Source organism: Eublepharis macularius, chromosome 18, assembly GCF_028583425.1.
Source record: "Eublepharis macularius isolate TG4126 chromosome 18, MPM_Emac_v1.0, whole genome shotgun sequence".
Classification (NCBI taxonomy): domain Eukaryota; kingdom Metazoa; phylum Chordata; class Lepidosauria; order Squamata; family Eublepharidae; genus Eublepharis; species Eublepharis macularius.
In genome coordinates, this window is record NC_072807.1 from 31710683 (window position 1) to 31729124 (window position 18442).

An 18442-nucleotide genomic window follows, 5' to 3' on the forward strand; every position below is an offset into this window, starting at 1 on the left:
GCAGCCTGTGGCCATTGGCTCCTAGTAAACTCAGTCTTGATTGGTTGAGATCACAGAAATGGGTTTGCCGAGTACTTAAAGAGGTGCAAAAACGGGGGAGGGGTGCACAAAGCAGAGAAGAAAAAAGGATGCAGTGGGAACCTTTTTTATTCAAACTCACTTGGAGATCCTGGACATTTTGCACACTGTTTCATCCGCGGATCTGTGGAACCACCATCTTTCAGAATGTTCTCACTGTAACAAGCAGCATGCAACATGGGTAGGATCTCTGTGTGAAGTGTAACCTTTTCTCCGCTGCACCATCATTTTTTCTTCTCTGCTTTGAGTCCTTGAGAGAGCCTGAGGTATGTGGGCTTCATTACGCAGGGCAGCATTTGAGTAACCTCCCTAGTTATGGTGCAGCTTTACATATAAACTTCTTGTTCATCCTTACAGCTTTAACTGTGGCGAAAACTGGCACGATCCTGTTAAGTGTAAGGTGAGCATTTTTAGTTTTTCTCCTCTAATTCAGAGCAGAGGGGAAGTAACATAATGTCGCTTTACTGCTCGGATATCCCAGCGGTAGCGTGCTTGTTCTGGAAAGGGCAGTGTTTGAACTTACCATTGGGAAAGTTCCATAAGGACAGCTCGTGCGATGGCATCTTTAGGTAATTTTTCGTAGGTACAAATTAACAATAAAAATAAATGTTGACCACGAAGCACAAAGTAAGGCCAAGTGTTTGCTTTCTGATGGAAAGATATTACAGTTTCCTCAGATTTGTTGGAAGGTATGCAGCACTGCCAGTTCTGTGCAGAGCAATCTAGAAAGGGATACTCAGACTTATGGACCTGCATTTCTGAACAAAAACCACCCTTGCAGTGTCTACTTGAAGACACTGGTGGGCCAGCCAACAAAAGAGAGGAGGTGAGACAAAGGTTGTACTTAGCAAGACATGTGAGGAGATCAAACTGAGTTCTGCTGGTACTGCCTGTGCCTTGAGGGGGCTCTCCTTGGCCTGGCCCTGCATGTCAAGCAAAATGGTATTGCATGGCAGGGGTTGCCTTCCCTTGATTTGGAATTCTCTCCACCTTGACTGTGCGCGCCTGGTCCCCATATTCAGATGGGTTTCCACATAGTTTATTGGCAGTTATGCTTGTCTTTTTTGTCATCCCATGGCTCTTTATCATCCATGTGCTCTGTGAGCAGTGGTGGTACAAAAATCTTCCTAGGGTAGCCTTTAAAATTAAGTGTTGCCGGTCACTAAAAGACATCACTGTGACCTCTCGGAAATCTCTCTCCCTGTTTCCAAACAGTGGTTAAAGAAGTGGATTAAGAAGTGTGATGACGACAGTGAGACTTCTAACTGGATTGCAGCAAACACCAAGGTTTGGCTTCAGTTTCTCTCGGTCCCTCCTCAGTTGCTCCATTGCACACCAGTGGTCCCTATTGTTCCCATGTGGGAGGCACTGTGAAATCTTTAAACTGCCTTTGTTACTAGTGAGGAGGGCTTGTGTAGTGAAGCATCACTACTCTTCCATGTGATGCTTCAGTGTTCTGCTTAGCACTGTTGTGAAAAGAGGCTTTGTAACCAAAGTTTGAAAGGAGCCACCAGATTCTTGAACATCAGTACAGTAGAGGTTGAAAGTACTTGCATGCACGCTGTGTTCTGAGTCGGTTCATTGGATGCCAGTGGAAGTGAAATATTTTTTCACCTGCTCCTAAAGGATTGGAATGCAGTCTAAACTTAACAGTTTTAAAAGGACAGATAATAAGCACATGAATTTAAATCTGTGTAAGAATCCTAATTTAATGCTAGTAAAGAGGCCTCTGATCAGTGGTAAAGCTGTCTGTTTGGTATGCAGGAGGTCCAAGGTTCACTCTTCAATGGTAGGTGATGTAAAGAGATCTCTCTATATTTAAGACCCTGGAGAGCTGCTGCCACCATGAGTAGGCAGTACTGATCTTGATGGACCGGAGATCCGATTCAGTAAAGGGCCGCTTCATGTGTACAGACGCTTTCCCCCTAAATCCATCCATGACTGGAAAAACTGCTGGCATTGATGAGTTGTTCCTATGTTGAGTTGCCATATCTTTGGAATAGACTGCTAAGGCATCAACAGAAAGCCAGCTGATAGCTGGATGCATAAGCAGGAATTGCTCCTCTTGTACCATGATGTCGCTTTTGTCTGTACTTTTCCATGTACCACACACACCCCTTCAAAAATAAGTTGGCAAAAACAAGGGAATGCCATTCTCTTTCACTGCTTTTTCTTTTTGCAGGAATGCCCCAAATGCCATGTGACCATAGAGAAGGATGGTGGTTGTAATCACATGGTCTGTCGGAACCAGAATTGTAAAGCAGAGTTTTGCTGGGTGTGTCTTGGCCCTTGGGAGCCCCATGGGTCTGCCTGGTAAGTTTAAAAGATGCTTCCCAGTTCGTTCTTGTGAGTCTAATTGCTCTATCATGTTTTGTTTCCGCTGCATGAAAGGTTTCTTTGGCAGCACAGAGACTCAAAATGATACGCCAGGACCAAAGAGCTCTCCTTTTCCTCCCCTGCCTCCTTAGGACAAGGAAATCTTGGCTATTCTTTGATGAGCTGTTGCTCTGTGTAGGCCCTGGTGGCTGGGAAGGGTGTTAGAGGGGGTTGTTCTCATGTTGCCCGGTAAAAGAATTGCATTTTCTGAGCAGCTTTGGAAACTGACCCATTTGTAACACCTCTTCCAGGTACAACTGTAATCGCTACAATGAGGATGATGCAAAGGCAGCCAGAGATGCACAAGAGGTGAGTCCTTAACTCTTGGTGAAGACCAAGGCCAGCTGCTTCGGTATCAGGGCACTTTGGATGGCTAGGACTTCTTCCGGTGCTGCGTTCAACCCTGGCCGTGAATCTTGACGGGGTCAGGCAAGAGTGTGCACAATGCCCGGGCCATCCTCTCATGGCATAGCCAGCAGTGCAGATCCTTCTGAATATGATAATGCAAGTCTTGTTTCTGAATCCTCTTGTCAGAATTCTGGCCAATTTGCACACCACAGAGCACAGACTGAGTTTCCAACAAGTAGCATATGCACCCCCTGGAAGATCTAGGAACTCCTGCAGGCTTTTTTCCCATCAAGCTTTTCTAGGATTTCCCCCTGTGCTGCTTAGCTAATAGCTGCGTTTGCTGGGGTTCTTCCCAGTCCATGTTCTGTTTCTAGGACAGAACAAAACTTGGAAACATGCCTGGCCGGGGAGGGAGAAGTAGCTTGAGATACAAGTCTGGATCATTTTCCCCCCCTAAGCCAAAAAGCCAAAACAAAATTCAGGCTCTTCAGTGTTTTCTCCTGGGAGCAGTGCTCCAAATGTCAGCTTGCTTGGCTTATGTTACTCTGTTGTAACGTTTGATTCCCCCCCCCCTTTCCCCCCTAATGGGAATTAACACAGCGATCCAGAGCAGCCCTGCAGCGGTACCTCTTCTACTGCAACCGTTACATGAACCACATGCAGAGCCTGCGCTTCGAGCACAAACTCTACGCCCAAGTGAAGCAGAAGATGGAAGAGATGCAGCAGCACAACATGTCGTGGATCGAGGTCCAGTTCCTGAAGAAAGCGGTCGATGTCCTCTGCCAGTGCCGTGCCACACTCATGTACACATACGTCTTTGCCTTCTACCTCAAAAAGAATAATCAGTCCATTATCTTCGAGGTAAGGGAAGCTCTGCTAGGCTTGCTGGAAGCAGGCCTTGGGGGGGGGGGATCCCCTTGCATGAAAGGGAGAGTAAGTGGCCCATCGCACGCACTTATCATTGGATCTCTCCTGAAGGCAGTTTCTTCAGCTTCATCACCTTTGTTACCCCCCAGAGGATGGCAGCTGTGAAGTTTACTCAGTATGATGGTTACTTAAGACTTTGTATTTAGCGTGGTTTTCTCCTCCACAGGGCTCAAGAGAGCTGAAAGCAAATTCGCATCAGGTTTTTTTTTTTAAGCCTCTATCAGTAAATACACAACGCCTCCAATAGCACTACAACTAGTGGGCTTCCTAGCAGCCATTTGCACCTTCCCCAAATTACCAGTCTGTTTTCTTCCACCTTCTGGGAGCAGCAGAAGGTGCTTTAGAAGAATACAGGCGGCATAGCCTTTGTGTCTGCAGGGTGTGTGTGTGCAAGTTGAAAAAGCTGCCTCTGTTGTTGAAGAATGGTAGAATTGCTGCCTTCTGACACTTTGTGATGGCCCCACTCTGGCAGCTCTCTTGTGGTGGTGTCCACTCCTTTATTTTAAAAATTCCAAAAGTGCCCGCAGGCTCAGTGTCTCCCAAGAATGAGCTCCATCCTGACATATTCTGGTTTACATAGGAGGACTGCTTTGATTTAATATGCATAAACACCACTGGGAAGAAACCAAAGGAAGTCTCTCTGCACATCATGAAGTACTTGGTGTAGCATACTGATTAAGTGGTTGGGCTGTGAATAAGCACCCCGGTGGTTCAAATCCCACTACTGCTATGAGCACAGTAGGTGGCCTTAGGTAAGCCTCTCAGCCCAGCTGTATTGTGAGGGTAATAATAACACTAACTTTATTCACCGTTCTGAGAGGGGCTCTAATCTGTCTAGAAAAACGGTCTATAAACTCAGTTATTAGTATGATTTGTACTATTAATTGGTTCAAGAACTTCAAGTTAATCCTCGCCTTTAATCAGCAAATCAATTTCAGTTTTCTTTTGTATGTTACCTAAATCTCAATATACACACTTTTTATTTTGAAAGCCTGAAAGCAGAGAGCTTTAAAGAAATCACTGCTTGCACCTCCAACATTTTCTTACAGGTCATCTTTAATATTTTCTTTCATTTCCTTTTACAATAACAGACCGTAGCCTCCTCAGCAAATCTGCCCATTACATACTTATTTATAGTCTGCCTTTCTGGTTGGAACTCCAGGCAGATGTAATAAACAGATATAAACAATGCAATCAAATCAAATCACAAAACTTAATTAAAAAAAAAACCCTGGAAGCATGCCCTGCTATAAACAATGCAAAAAGTTGCTTTCTTGCCAATTCAGAAAAGTTGTTGGTTGATAGAGTGAATTTTTAGTGTCTGAGACCTGGTGTTATAATATTGTCGTGTATATTCAGGATAGGAGTAATAAGGAGTTTGCATGGACTTTCACTGTCTTGAAAGGAAAGGAGTGTCAGCAGTAGTCAATGGAATCTGCCATCAGCTCCTGTTCATGATGACCTCGGGTGACTTCTGTTTTGCCTTCCTCAAGTAAAGAGACCAAGTCTTGCACCTGTAGCGCAGCAAGAAGCTATGTCCGGTATTCATTTGAATTCCGGGTTTCTGGAGGAAGAGACTTCCTGTCAGCCATTCATAAGACATTGGTTATTTTATTATGCTTGGAGGTTGAATGACTGTATGCTAGCAGATAGTGCTAAATTCCTACAAAGAGATTCTCTCACGAGGTGCATTTCAGCGCTACATGCCTCTCCTGCTGAGGAACAGCCTGAATTCTTAAAAAGGGGTGCTTTTGTTTGCGTTCCTAGAATAATCAAGCAGATCTGGAAAATGCTACCGAGGTCCTTTCTGGGTATCTGGAACGAGATATATCCCAAGATTCACTGCAAGACATAAAGCAGAAAGTACAAGATAAGTACAGGTATACTCCTTTCGAAATGGTGGGTTTGTCTGTGGCTGAAATCTGGAGCACAAAATGAATTCAACCACATCACGGCCTTGAAAACTACCAGTACGGCTTGTGGGAAAGGGAGAGAAGCTGGCTGGGCAATTTCCTCTTGGCCTTCCGCCACCTTCCCTGATCAGCTGGCACAGCGGGATCTAGCAGCTGAGCTCAGCGGCAAGTCGCACGCAGCCATGGGGGAAGCGAAACTAGTGTTGGCAGAGCTAAAAGCTCTAGTCTAGGGCTTCTTGCTTTTAACCCACTTTTTTTTTATAAGCTTAGATGAGGATCTAGCGCATACATCCCCCCCCCCCCAAAAAAACTGCCTGCTTTGTTGAGCCATAGGTGGAGCCTGACCCATGATTGCTTACAAAAAACTTGTTGTCTTCCTGCTTGAAGTTTTCAGAGGGCAAAGATGCATGGCAGAAGGACTGGCACATCTGATGTGACATGTGCTCCCAGCTGCAGTGCGTGATTTTATTGAGTGGCTTCCCTTGGCATTTGAAGGGTGGGCAGGAAGAGGCCCACCAAGCGTCCTTCTTGGTGGGGGATTTGGTTTGCATGCGTTGCTGTGCTCTGTTTTACCCATGGGGAGAAAGACGTTTGCAGCCATGCAAGTTACGGATTTGTAAATATCATGGGTGTTAAGCCCAGGGCCCATGTGAAAGGCTAAGATCCGGCTGGGAAAACTGAGCACAGACGGCTTAGAATGAACATAAGTAGCAAGTGTGCAGAAGCACCCGTCTGCCCTCCAGCAATGCACAAACTCCAAAACGGATCCCCTTTTTTGGCGTGAACGCAACTGTGCAAACTGCCAAATGGGGATCTCTTATGAGCAGCTTATTTCCGTTTAAGGAAGAGGCAGGGCATAGACTTCCTCAGAGCCTGTTACGACCTTTACTTTCTTTGAATAGATTTTTCTTTTAATCTTTCCCTTAACACCCTCTGGGTAGTTTGCTGCCACCAGGAATATTTATATTGCAATATACTTTATTTAAGTTTTCCCTTTGGTAACGTTCCTAGGCGTCAGGCTCCTTCGTGGTTCTATGTGGCCCTGAGGATAGGAATGGGATATAGCAATGACAGCTACTCTGGGATATAACAAAACAAAATAAACTTTTATTTAGTCAAGAAGCGTATCAGTTTCATAAACGTAGTTCTCAGTTCTTAAAGTTACTTCCTATAAACTCATTCACACAGATCTCTTCTAAGGCTTCACGCACAGTTAGCCTTTTTCACTAGACTCAATATTTCTCTCACAAATACTTCAATATACTCAGGCAGCACGCAGCTAGCCTCTTTCTCTGACTCTCATTCACAGAAATATTAAACCTGCTCAGGCAGCACACAGCTGGCCTCTCTTTCCCTGACTGAGTGTCCTTTCACAAACATGCTCAGTTCAGGTTCCACACAGGTTATATTTCTCTCATAAATACTTCAGTGTACTCCGGCAGCACACAGCTAGCCTGCTTTCTTCTGACTGAAAACTTTTCTCTCTGCACTCTCAGTATAAACTGCATTCACTCCACCCACGCTCTGTCATCAACCAGTATATCACTCACTCTTCCCTCTCTCACCCCCACTCTTCACCTAGCTCAAACCAAGCATTTAAAGACACATGCACCCATTTACTTAAAATCATTACAGAGCCGTTGCTGACTCTGTGTAAAGCCCCCACAGGAACCTTGAAATAACCCGACATATGGAAACAACCCTTTGGGGGTCCCTCTTACTAACCATTGTCACGCCCTTTTTTCTTTTCCAGATACTGCGAGAGCAGACGAAGGGTTTTGTTGCAGCATGTGCATGAAGGCTACGAGAAGGACCTGTGGGAGTATATTGAGGACTGAGGCGGGCCTGCATAAAAAAAACAAAACAAAAAAACCCGAACTCTGAAAACCTTTGACCATCTAGAGTGCTCATGCAATTAAAAAAGCAAAACACACACACAAAAAGGGGGCAAGTATGCCTATTACACCCGCTGGTCTGTAGTACCGGAATTTTGTTTTTGTTCATGGAAAAAAAAATTTAAGTAAATTATATTGTAATAAAAAAAAGGTAGATAAACCATTGTACAACAGTATTCTAGGTGGCCAGTTAAGTGTGACAGACGCACTAAAAAAAAGAAACAAAACTCTCCAACTTTAACTTGTAACGTAGCTTCATTCTCCAAGCTGACTTCTTCTCTCCCCCCAACCTTTCTCCTATGCGTATTACAGATGAAATTTTAAACTGTTTCTTGACACACTGCTTTTCATGTCCAACCAGCCATTTTGATGTACTTTGGTATGGGATTTCCACCACCACCCCCCTCCCTTCCTTCCCTGCCCTTCCCCTGGGCTCCCCCCACACATGTACCAGTTCATGGGTGAATGTTGTTTGGCTTATTGTAAAGAGGATTTGGGGGGAGGGGGTGAAAGGGGACAAAAGCAAAGGGGGGGACTTTGTATATGACTTTTAAAAACAAAGAGGACGACACAGTATTTTTCAAAATTGTAAATAGCGCATATGCATGGGCAAAGAGCAGGCGTGGCACGTGTTTGCATAATGTTTAATTACAAAAAATATTTATTCTTTAAAAATCTTCAAGATTATGTCTATTTGCTGTGCATTTTCTTTCAGTTTGCTTTTTCCCTGGGATCGGGATGGGGGAAGGGTGTGCTGCTATGACGACTCTTCCTTTCTTTCTATTCTCAAAAAGTTTTCAAGAGATTCTTGGTTTCCTTTTGTTCCTTCCGCAGCTCCTTTGCAAATGTTCCATGGTTTGGGTGTGTTCCTTTGCTGGCAATGGACACCGTCCCGCTCACCCTTCCAGCTTCTAATGCAAACTGATCCCCCTGGCGCCCCCCCCCCCAGTGTGTTTCTGTTTGGAAATGAAAGTGTTGTAATCCTGGCTGCTTTTGTCTCTTTGCTTGGCGTATCACCCCTCTGGATCATCCTAGCTGTTTCCACGCACGTGAGGCATCCGCCCTGCCACCCAGCTCTCAGTCATTCATAGGACGTGTTAGGAATTTTCTCTGTGATCTGAGCGCTCGAATGGAACATTCCTTGTTGCTCGTTTTTGGCAGTTGCACAGTGCCAGAAATGAAAATGGAGTTGCTGTGGATAATATTTCCGGGGCTTGAATACTATGGACGAGTGCCTTCTAGCAGCAAATTCTCCCATCTAGCTGCGAAGGGCCTGCAGTCCCTGAGGTCTGCTGGGGAGCTTGTTCCCGCAAGAGGGATGAGTTGAGTGCATTTCAGCTTCCCAGAGTAATTTTATAGTCTCTTTTTTCTGACAAACAGCTGTGTTAAAACACAAAGTGGGGTCTAGTAATTAAATCATCTTACTCGTAGGACCCTCCTCCCTATGGTATCTTTTCCACCATGATAGTGTTAACTTGAAAAGAGTAGAGAATCTGTGTACACAGTTGATCTTAAAAAGGGGCCCTGTATGTCAAACCAATCTCCTATAGGCTGCTCACATTGGTCTTGCAACTAGAGACTGTGACCAAGGATCAAAAGATCTGTTTTGATGAATTTCATGCACCCAGGGAGTGCACTGGACTTGCATTTCTTTGATAGCAGTGCCCCCCCCCCCCCTGCAATCCGGCAGAGGCTTGAAACGCAATGAGTTTCAGAAAGTTCATGGTATGTCACAAATGCTGTTGCAAAGTCAAAGATTCCACCATCCGTGGGGACTGACCTGACACTGCCCAGTGTCACAAAGAGAAACCGGGCTTTGCATCAGTTCATTTCCCCCCTTGCTTGTGAAAGGGCTTGTTTGCTTTTGACTTGCTGCAGTTTCCAAGATGCCGAATGTGTGCGTACACTGTTGTGTAGCGAATGTGTTCATTACTCCCTTAGTAAAGGCTGTATTAGAGAAAACCATAGCAGGTTTCAGAGGAGACTGAATATTCACAGGATTCTACTTCACTGAACTGAGCATGGGGCAACCACCACTCGGACAGGTCTCCCAAGACTTTCTGCCATGCGCCTCCACAATGCCTTTTGCACGCTGCCATCCAAGATCGAAAACTTCCAGTCTATTTTTTAGCATACTATAAGATTCCTGCTTTCTAAAAGGCATCTTCGTTTGGAACAAGCTTGATGGAACAGGTGGTCATATTGTGTGGGTGTGTGAATCGGATGAATGTTCTCATGCTTTCAGCATTTCTCCCCCCTCCCCAGATTTTTTTGTTCCAAAACTCCTTGCTCTTGCCATTCTTCCCCCACCCCTTCCCCAACTAAAATAACGACCCCAAATGATTATATCAACATGATGTTTATCTTGTGCTCCTGAAGATCTTGCCATCTGATTTTGGAAAACTCTCTAAAACTCTGGGCTTTTCTGAGCAAGTTACTTAATCAGGAGCTCTTGCCAGCAGCTTGCTTGTTGGTCTTTTCTCTCTCCTTTCAAAGCGGTCCCTTCTCAAAAGCAAAGTAACTTGGCAGTGAAGATGCTACTCCAAGCTTTTGATGGTTTGTGTTTATCATGGGCTAATTGTTTTTTTTTTAATTTAAAAAAACAAGTCTGTAGCCACACCAACAGGAGGTTCGAGCTTGATCGCCGGTCTGTTTAGCACCACCCCCCTCCCCTTCCACTTCATTCACCTGCAGCTGTTTTTGGTTTTCTGTAGTTTATGTATAAGACAGTCTTAATTTTTTTCAGAAACATTTAACCCTGAAATGTTTTAGTGCAACTGCTGTATTAGAAAAATCAGTTATTGCGTGAAATGAGAGCAGTGTTCTTTGAAGATCCTATCATCCAGCACTGGGGGGGGGGTGGTGGTGAGACAATCGGGAGTTGGGCTGACTGCCTGGAAGACTCGTGGTCTTAATTTTTCCCACCTAGAGAGCACCTCATGCTATGGAAATAACTGTTCTTAGACTTCATTGTAACTGCTGGACTGTTCCGTGTTAAGGCTAAACAGAGGGAGAGAAAGCGTTCCTAATTCTAATAAACTTTTATTTTGTTATTTCATTAGTTACTTGTGTTTGCTTCCAGTATTTTCCAACTCTGGAGAGCGAGCAGTCCTTGCTCACGCAGCTTGTTTTCCGCATGGGATGGTTCTCTCGAAAGTCGGGATAGGCTGATGGCAGTTCAGTTTTTGAGTGCTCGGCTTGTGGTTCCAGCTGCATCTGGTTAAGCACTCACAGGCTACATTGTTATGCTCACAGCAAAAACGGTGGGGCTTTGCTCCCCGTTCAGGGAGCAGTCTTGGCCTATGGATGCTCACAGCAAAAAACACTGGCCTTTTTGCTCTCTTGTAATGGTTCAGGCAGCAGCCTTGGCCAATGGCAGGTAGAATGAGCCAGGGCGAAGCTGGCCTTTTTAGAAAACGACTTTGCAACTCTTCAAACTGAGGTTGAGAAAGCTATATGTGAATCACAGTTTGCAGTCTCTCCCATCTCTTTCATATTGGATACACCAGTATTCTATCTTGGCCTGATCTTCACCACCCCCCTAACCCTTGCACTGACATTCAAAATTGATGCCCAGAGCTTAGCAACAGAGCTAACATTCAGGCCACTTAACATTCATCAATACTGTAAGGTAACTGCTGGCAGGGGGTGGGGTGGGGGCAGTACCTCTAATCATTACCCTCAGTTTCAGTAGCCATGTGGAGTAATGCAAGAAGCATACATGGGAAATGTGTTTGCTGCTCTTATCAAGACATCCTTGCTCTACAGCCCCATGAGAACTTCAACATTTTTCTACATTATCCAGCCCATGGTAGGTTTAAGCTCAGTTGATTGGTGGAAAGAATGGTTGGGCATGGTGCTTGCTTAGAAAAGAACATTAAAATTCATTTTTTTCTTGTTAATGACTGCAAGACTGAGACCCTCTAAAAGCTGTGTCTGCTTTTAGCAATTAACCTTGACAATGCATTCAACACAGTTGGGGACGGTTTCTATAGAAACTGGCTTTTTCTTCTGCCTTTATCATAAAGGTGGCTTGGATGCCTGGTTGAAAACTGCTTCCAACTTTTTTTATCAAGAGGCTGAGGTTACTTGTTGCACCTGTGTGACTGAAGCACAATTCTGTTGCCCAAAGACTATGGACGTCTTGGGGGGGAAGCTAGTCAGCAGAGAAGGTGCCTTTTTGCTTGGTCACCCTGAAACTATTTTACTGAAAGTAGTTCGAGATACAGCAAATACTAGTAAGACAGAAGTCAACAGATGGAATTATACTTGCAACATTGTGTGCAAGCAGAGAACGACCTCTTAAGGTTTAAGTACAAAGAATAGGGCAAATGTTTAGAAAATACTATTTCTGCCCAAGTTTTAGGTGGGCTGCCGTGTTGGCCTGCAGTAAACCAGTAGGATTTAAATTCAGTGGCACCTTAAGAGATCAACAAGATTTTGAAGGCTTAATCTTTTGCACTTCAGATCTCGCTTCTGAGCCCATTTGTGGGGAGGGCCGGGTATAAATCGAATAAAATAAATAGGGTAGCCGTGTTTGTCTGTAGCGGTAGAAAAGAGTCCAGTAGCGCCCGAAATCTGTGGTAGGGTATGAGTTTTCGTGAGTCACAGCTCACTTCTGCTCTTTTCTACTTCTGCTTAAGAATGTATAAAATTACAGGAAAAAAAGGTTCCAGGCAGAGGCACTTTCAATTCATATTTGACCTTGGGCCAGAATGAGATAACTGAAGGAACAGAAGTAAAATAAAATGAGAGGAGGCCGCCTTCGTTCCAGTTATGTGAATGAGCATCAAAGCTGCGCTTACTAATTTTGCAGAAGAGGCTAAAATAGTAATAAATGCAAAAAATATAAAAATGCTTTTTTTGGTTGTTGTGGGTTTTTCGGGCTGTATTGCCCTGGTCTTGGCATTGTAGTTCCTGACGTTTCGCCAGCAGCTGTGGCTGGCATCTTCAGAGGTGTAGCACCAAAAGACAGAGATCTCTCAGTGTCACACTGTGACACTGAGAGATCTCAGTGTGACACTGAGAGATCTCTGTCTTTTGGTGCTACACCTCTGAAGATGCCAGCCACAGCTGCTGGCGAAACGTCAGGAACTACAACGCCAAGACCACGGCAATACAGCCCGGAAAACCCACAACAACCATTGTTCTCCGGCCGTGAAAGCCTTCGACAATACAATCCTTTTTTTGGTTGTTGGGGGTTTTCCGGGCTGTATTGCCGTGGTCTTGGCATTGTAGTTCCTGACGTTTCGCCAGCAGCTGTGGCTGGCATCTTCAGAGGTGTAGCACCAAAAGACAGAGATCTCTCAGTGTCACAGTGTGGAAAAGATGTAGGTCATTTGTATCTACTCAGGAGGGGTGGGGTTGAGCTGAGTCATTCTGTAAGAGTTTCCCAGGGTGTGGAATGCTAATGGCGGGAGGCTTCACTGTAACCTGAGGAGGTTCTTTTGCATATGGATTGGTGCTTGATGTGCTAATCTTCTCTGCAGGGCTATTGTCGGGTGTGGAGTGTTTTGTTGGCCTGGTGTTTTTCAGAACTGGAGCCCATGCTCTGTTCATTCTTAAGGTTTCTTCTTTCCTGTTGAAGTTTTGCTTATGCTTGTGAATTTCAACGGCTTCCCTGTGCAGTCTGACAAAGTAGTTGGAAGTGTTGTCCAGTATTTTGGTGTCCTGGAATAAGATACTGTGCCCTGTTTGAGTTAGGCTATGTTCAGCCACTGCTGATTTTTCAGGCTGTCCAAGTCTGCAGTGTCTTTCATGTTCTTTTATTCTTGTCTGGATGCTACGCTTTGTGGTCCCGATGTAAACTTGTCCACAGCTGCAGGGTATACGGTATACTCCTGCAGAGGTGAGGGGGTCTCTGCTGTCTTTTGCTGATCGTAGCATCTGTTGTATTTTTCGGGTGGGTCTGAATACTGCTTGAAGGTTATGCTTTTCCATAAGCTTTCCCATCTGATCAGTAATTCCTTTGATATATGGCAAAAACACTTTTCCTGTAGGTGACTGTTTTTCCTTGGTTGTTTGATTCATCCTGGGTTTGATTGCTCTTCGGATTTCATTTCTGGAGTAGCCATTTGCCTGAAGTGCGTGGTTTAGATGATTAATTTCCTCATTGAGAAAGCGCGGCTCACATATCCGTCTTGCACGATCCACTAATGTTTTCATTATGCCTCTTTTCTGTCGGGGGTGGTGATTGGAGTTTTTGTGTAAGTACCGATCAGTGTGAGTTGGTTTCCTGTAGACCTTGTGACCTAACTGAAAGTTTGCTTTGCGGATGACCAAGGTATCCAGGAATGAGAGTTTTCCCTCACTTTCTTTCTCCATTGTGAATTGTATGTTCAGGTGGATGTTGTTGAGATGATTCAAAAACTCCCTCAATTCTTCCTCCCCATGGCTCCAAATGATGAATGTATCATCCACAAACCGGAACCATACACTGGGTTTGTGGGGTGCTGATTCTAGAGCTGTTTTTTCAAAATGTTTTTTCAAAATGTTCCATGTAGAACATGATACATTCATCATTTGGAGCCATGGGGAGGAAGAATTGAGGGAGTTTTTGAATCATCTCAACAACATCCACCTGAACATACAATTCACAATGGAGAAAGAAAGTGAGGGAAAACTCTCATTCCTGGATACCTTGGTCATCCGCAAAGCAAACTTTCAGTTAGGTCACAAGGTCTACAGGAAACCAACTCACACTGATCGGTACTTACACAAAAACTCCAATCACCACCCCCGACAGAAAAGAGGCATAATGAAAACATTAGTGGATCGTGCAAGACGGATATGTGAGCCGCGCTTTCTCAATGAGGAAATTAATCATCTAAACCACGCACTTCAGGCAAATGGCTACTCCAGAAATGAAATCCGAAGAGCAATCAAACCCAGGATGAATCAAACAACCAAGGAAAAACAGTCACCTACAGGAAAAGTGTTTTTGCCATATATCAAAGGAATTACTGATCAGATGGGAAAGCTTATGGAAAAGCATAACCTTCAAGCAGTATTCAGACCCACCCGAAAAATACAACAGATGCTACGATCAGCAAAAGACAGCAGAGACCCCCTCACCTCTGCAGGAGTATACCGTATACCCTGCAGCTGTGGACAAGTTTACATCGGGACCACAAAGCGTAGCATCCAGACAAGAATAAAAGAACATGAAAGACACTGCAGACTTGGACAGCCTGAAAAATCAGCAGTGGCTGAACATAGCCTAACTCAAACAGGGCACAGTATCTTATTCCAGGACACCAAAATACTGGACAACACTTCCAACTACTTTGTCAGACTGCACAGGGAAGCCATTGAAATTCACAAGCATAAGCAAAACTTCAACAGGAAAGAAGAAACCTTAAGAATGAACAGAGCATGGGCTCCAGTTCTGAAAAACACCAGGCCAACAAAACACTCCACACCCGACAATAGCCCTGCAGAGAAGATTAGCACATCAAGCACCAATCCATATGCAAAAGAACCTCCTCAGGTTACAGTGAAGCCTCCCGCCATTAGCATTCCACACCCTGGGAAACTCTTACAGAATGACTCAGCTCAACCCCACCCCTCCTGAGTAGATACAAATGACCTACATCTTTTCCACACTGTGACACTGAGAGATCTCTGTCTTTTGGTGCTACACCTCTGAAGATGCCAGCCACAGCTGCTGGCGAAACGTCAGGAACTACAATGCCAAGACCACGGCAATACAGCCCGGAAAACCCCCAACAACCATCGTTCTCCGGCCGTGAAAGCCTTCGACAATAAATCCTTTTTTTGTTAAATATCAAAGGATAATTATTCAACGTTTAAAATAATCAGTTTGCGGGGCACACTTTAATAAAAATGTACTCTTGTGCATGTTTACTCAAGAATAAGTCCCACTTTGGTCAGCAATTTACTTCCCAAGTCGGTATCACTGTCTCATCGAAGCAGATTATATCTTTTCCTCGCTGTCTCTGGTTGGCTTTATCCTGCCCAAGTAATAAAAGGAAACAACTTCCAAGTCACATTTTTAATAAACACAGTTGAAGAGCCTGCCAACAGCAAGGCTGTACATTTGCAGGGAAGATGACTGATTCTCATTCAAGTATAAACCGCAGCGAAGGGATAAGGTTTCATCTGTCTCATTATTTCCCATTCATTTCCCCCCGGCTAAAATGGCGTAGTCCACTGTGCTCCTTGTCGCCCCGACCTCTTGCAGCTCGCTGGACGAGACCAATGCTGTGAAGGGGGGGGGAGAAAAGGGCTTATAAGGCGAGCTAATCACTTTGGTTACGTCACCCTTTTCCAATCCCGACGGCCCTTGCGGCGGCCGCGACCTTGCTTTTCTCGTCTTCGCATCTTGCGCGTTGCGGGCGGGGGGTGGAGATAGGGGGTGACGCTAGGTTTCTTGGCAACGGAACATCCGGGTACCCTGCGCAGCTCGCGATACCTTCCGAGTTGGCTGGTAACCTTGGAAACGGGGCCTGTGGATAACCACAGCAACGGCTGAAGCCTTACGAGGCGCCCGGTAACCTTGGTAACAAGGCAGATTCTGGAGGCCTCCGAGCGGCATGGCGGAGGTGAAGGCCCAGCCGGTGAGAGGGGTCTCCTTCCTCCCGTTTTACTCCCGCCCTCCCTCCACATCCCGGGAAGGGGGAGCCTCCTGCCCTTCTCTCTCCCACCCCCGCCCGCTTCCACGAGCCCTATTTTTCTTCGCTTCGTTTCATCATCTAGTCTAGATATTTATAAAAATCTATTTTAAGATGTTTTTGGCCGGTTCTTGGTGGGGAGGGGAAGGAAAACAAGGACACCTTTTGTTAGGGGTTAAGATGATTCTCCCACTGCCCAGTTCCTGATCAATGGATAATTAACCTGCAGAACTCGCTGCAACAGGATGTGGAGAACGGTCATGGGCTGGCAAGCTCATGAAAGAGGAGCAGGTCTAGGAAGTAGAGAGGATTGGTTGGCTTGTGGGATTCGCCGTGGTGGTGTTTGAAGGGTGTGTTTCTCTTATTTATTAGTTTCTTTTATTTATACTCCACCTTTCTCACTGAGACACAAGGTGGATTACAGAAGTGTGAGTCCATGCAATCAACAGCTGGGTCATTTCACTAAACAATGCAATGGGATGCATGCTTGGCAGAAATGTTAAAAGCCTGCAATTCAAATAACAACAACAACAACATTCAATTTATCTACCTCCCTTCAGGACAACTTAACACCCACTCAGAGCAGTTTACAAAGTAGGCTATTATTATCCCCACAACAACAAGCACCCCATGAGGTGGGTGGGGCTGAGAGAGCTCCAAGAAGCTGTGACTGACCCAAGGTCACCTAGTTGCCTTCTCCAGATTAGAGTGCTGCACTCTTAACCACTACACCAAACTGGTGCTACACCAAATATGGGAATACAGATATGAAACATGGCTGAAAGGAAGCATAAGCCATTTGATGTGCCCTATTAAACGATGTGGAATAATAATAGCCAGGGCTTTTTTTTCTGGGAAAAGAGGTGGTGGAACTCAGTGGGTTGCCCTCGGAGAAAATGGTCACATGGCTGGTGGCCCCACCCCCTGATCTCCAGACAGAGGGGAGTTGCAGAGGGCAAGCTCAACTCCCCTCTGTCTGGAGATCAGGGGGTGGGGCCACCAGCCATGTGACCATCTTCAAGAGGTTCTGGAACTCTGTTCCACTGCATTCCAGCTGAAAAAAGCCCTGCTTATATACAACTCTTTTAGACAAAGTCAGTGTTGTTATCTCCACAATGCAACAGGGGAGCAGAGTGCCGATTCCCAGTCCAACCACTAATAATAATAATCTGTGGTAATTTATATACCACTCCTCTAGATAGATTAGTGCCCCACTGAGAATGGAGAACAAAATCAGTGTTGTTATCTTCCCAATACAGCTGGGTTGCTGGGGCTGAGAGGAGCAGCTTACCCAAGGCCACCTGCTGAGTTCATGACAGGAGTGGGATTTGAACCAGCAGAGTGCTAATTTGCAGTCCGACCACTTAACCAAAAATTCACTTCTATGTCCACAGGCAGTACCCAGTAATACTTTTTAAAGAAATGTGTATGTTTCTCCATACCTGGAGGATCCCCTGAACATGAAGAGAACGTTGCTTTGCTTATGTTTTTGCTCATAAGCAGGCAACAATCAACTTCCTGTTAGAGTAAACTGGGAGGAATTGTGTGTGTGTGAGGGGATTTATTAAATGTTTATCCTGTCGTTTCTTCTAAGGTGCGCAGGGTCCCTTCTCCCACTTTATTCTCACAACAATCCTTGTGAGGTAATGATATTAAGAGAGTGATTAGCTCACGATCGCCCATGGTAGCATGGTGATCTGAATCCCACCTTCCTGCCCCAGTTCCTCTTTCAAGATTATCAGCAGCATGAGACTCAGACTCATTTTACCTCCCCTCTCCCTTTCCCTCCCTTTACCAGACTTTCACCAGCTCTCAACACTTTGTGCTTTCTGAATCGTGCTCAGTCCTCATTCGGCCACTTTTGGAGGGGCTGTTTTGTAAAATTCTGATTAATTTATTAATTTCTGAATACCTAGATAACTCCTCTAGTACGCCTTAAGAATGTTAAGACTTTGCCCTAAGTTGAGACTTCGGGGCATCTGTAGTGAAGTGATTTCACTGGGTCTGAGACCAGTCCACATGACCAGGTTAGCTTAGATGAGTCTTTGATTTGGAATAAAGCTCTGCTTTTATAAAACTTCACTTTATGCAACTTTTTAATGTGTTCTGGCTGCTGCTGGTATTTCCCTCGAGAAAAGCAATAACCAAACAGTTCTGAACAAGGGTTAAGGTGCAAACCTTTGTGAGCAAGAAGGCATATTCTGTGTTCTCCTGCTTGACCTGAATGCTGGTAAATTGGGTTGCTGTGTAAGGAAGGCTGTTGTCTCACTGG

The 18442-nt window shown here is 45.0% G+C and overlaps 2 protein-coding genes across 2 annotated transcripts in view; both read left to right on the forward strand.

Annotated features, from left to right (window-relative positions):
* The window catches only part of ARIH1 (ariadne RBR E3 ubiquitin protein ligase 1), a 42467-nt gene extending 31869 nt beyond the window's left edge, over nucleotides 1–10598 (forward strand). The window contains exons 8-14 of the mRNA XM_055002166.1: nucleotides 436–478; nucleotides 1294–1365; nucleotides 2261–2391; nucleotides 2706–2763; nucleotides 3403–3663; nucleotides 5497–5609; nucleotides 7396–10598. Of these exons, the coding sequence (XP_054858141.1) occupies nucleotides 436–478; nucleotides 1294–1365; nucleotides 2261–2391; nucleotides 2706–2763; nucleotides 3403–3663; nucleotides 5497–5609; nucleotides 7396–7480 (763 nt within the window). The 3' untranslated portion in view covers nucleotides 7481–10598. The remainder of the gene's footprint in view (nucleotides 1–435; nucleotides 479–1293; nucleotides 1366–2260; nucleotides 2392–2705; nucleotides 2764–3402; nucleotides 3664–5496; nucleotides 5610–7395) is intronic.
* A 5282-nt stretch (nucleotides 10599–15880) lies between these two features.
* BBS4 (Bardet-Biedl syndrome 4) overlaps nucleotides 15881–18442 on the forward strand; it is a 33102-nt gene continuing 30540 nt past the window's right edge. Inside the window, exon 1 of the mRNA XM_055002590.1 lies at nucleotides 15881–16116. Coding sequence (XP_054858565.1) covers nucleotides 16093–16116 — 24 coding nt within the window. The 5' untranslated portion in view covers nucleotides 15881–16092. The remainder of the gene's footprint in view (nucleotides 16117–18442) is intronic.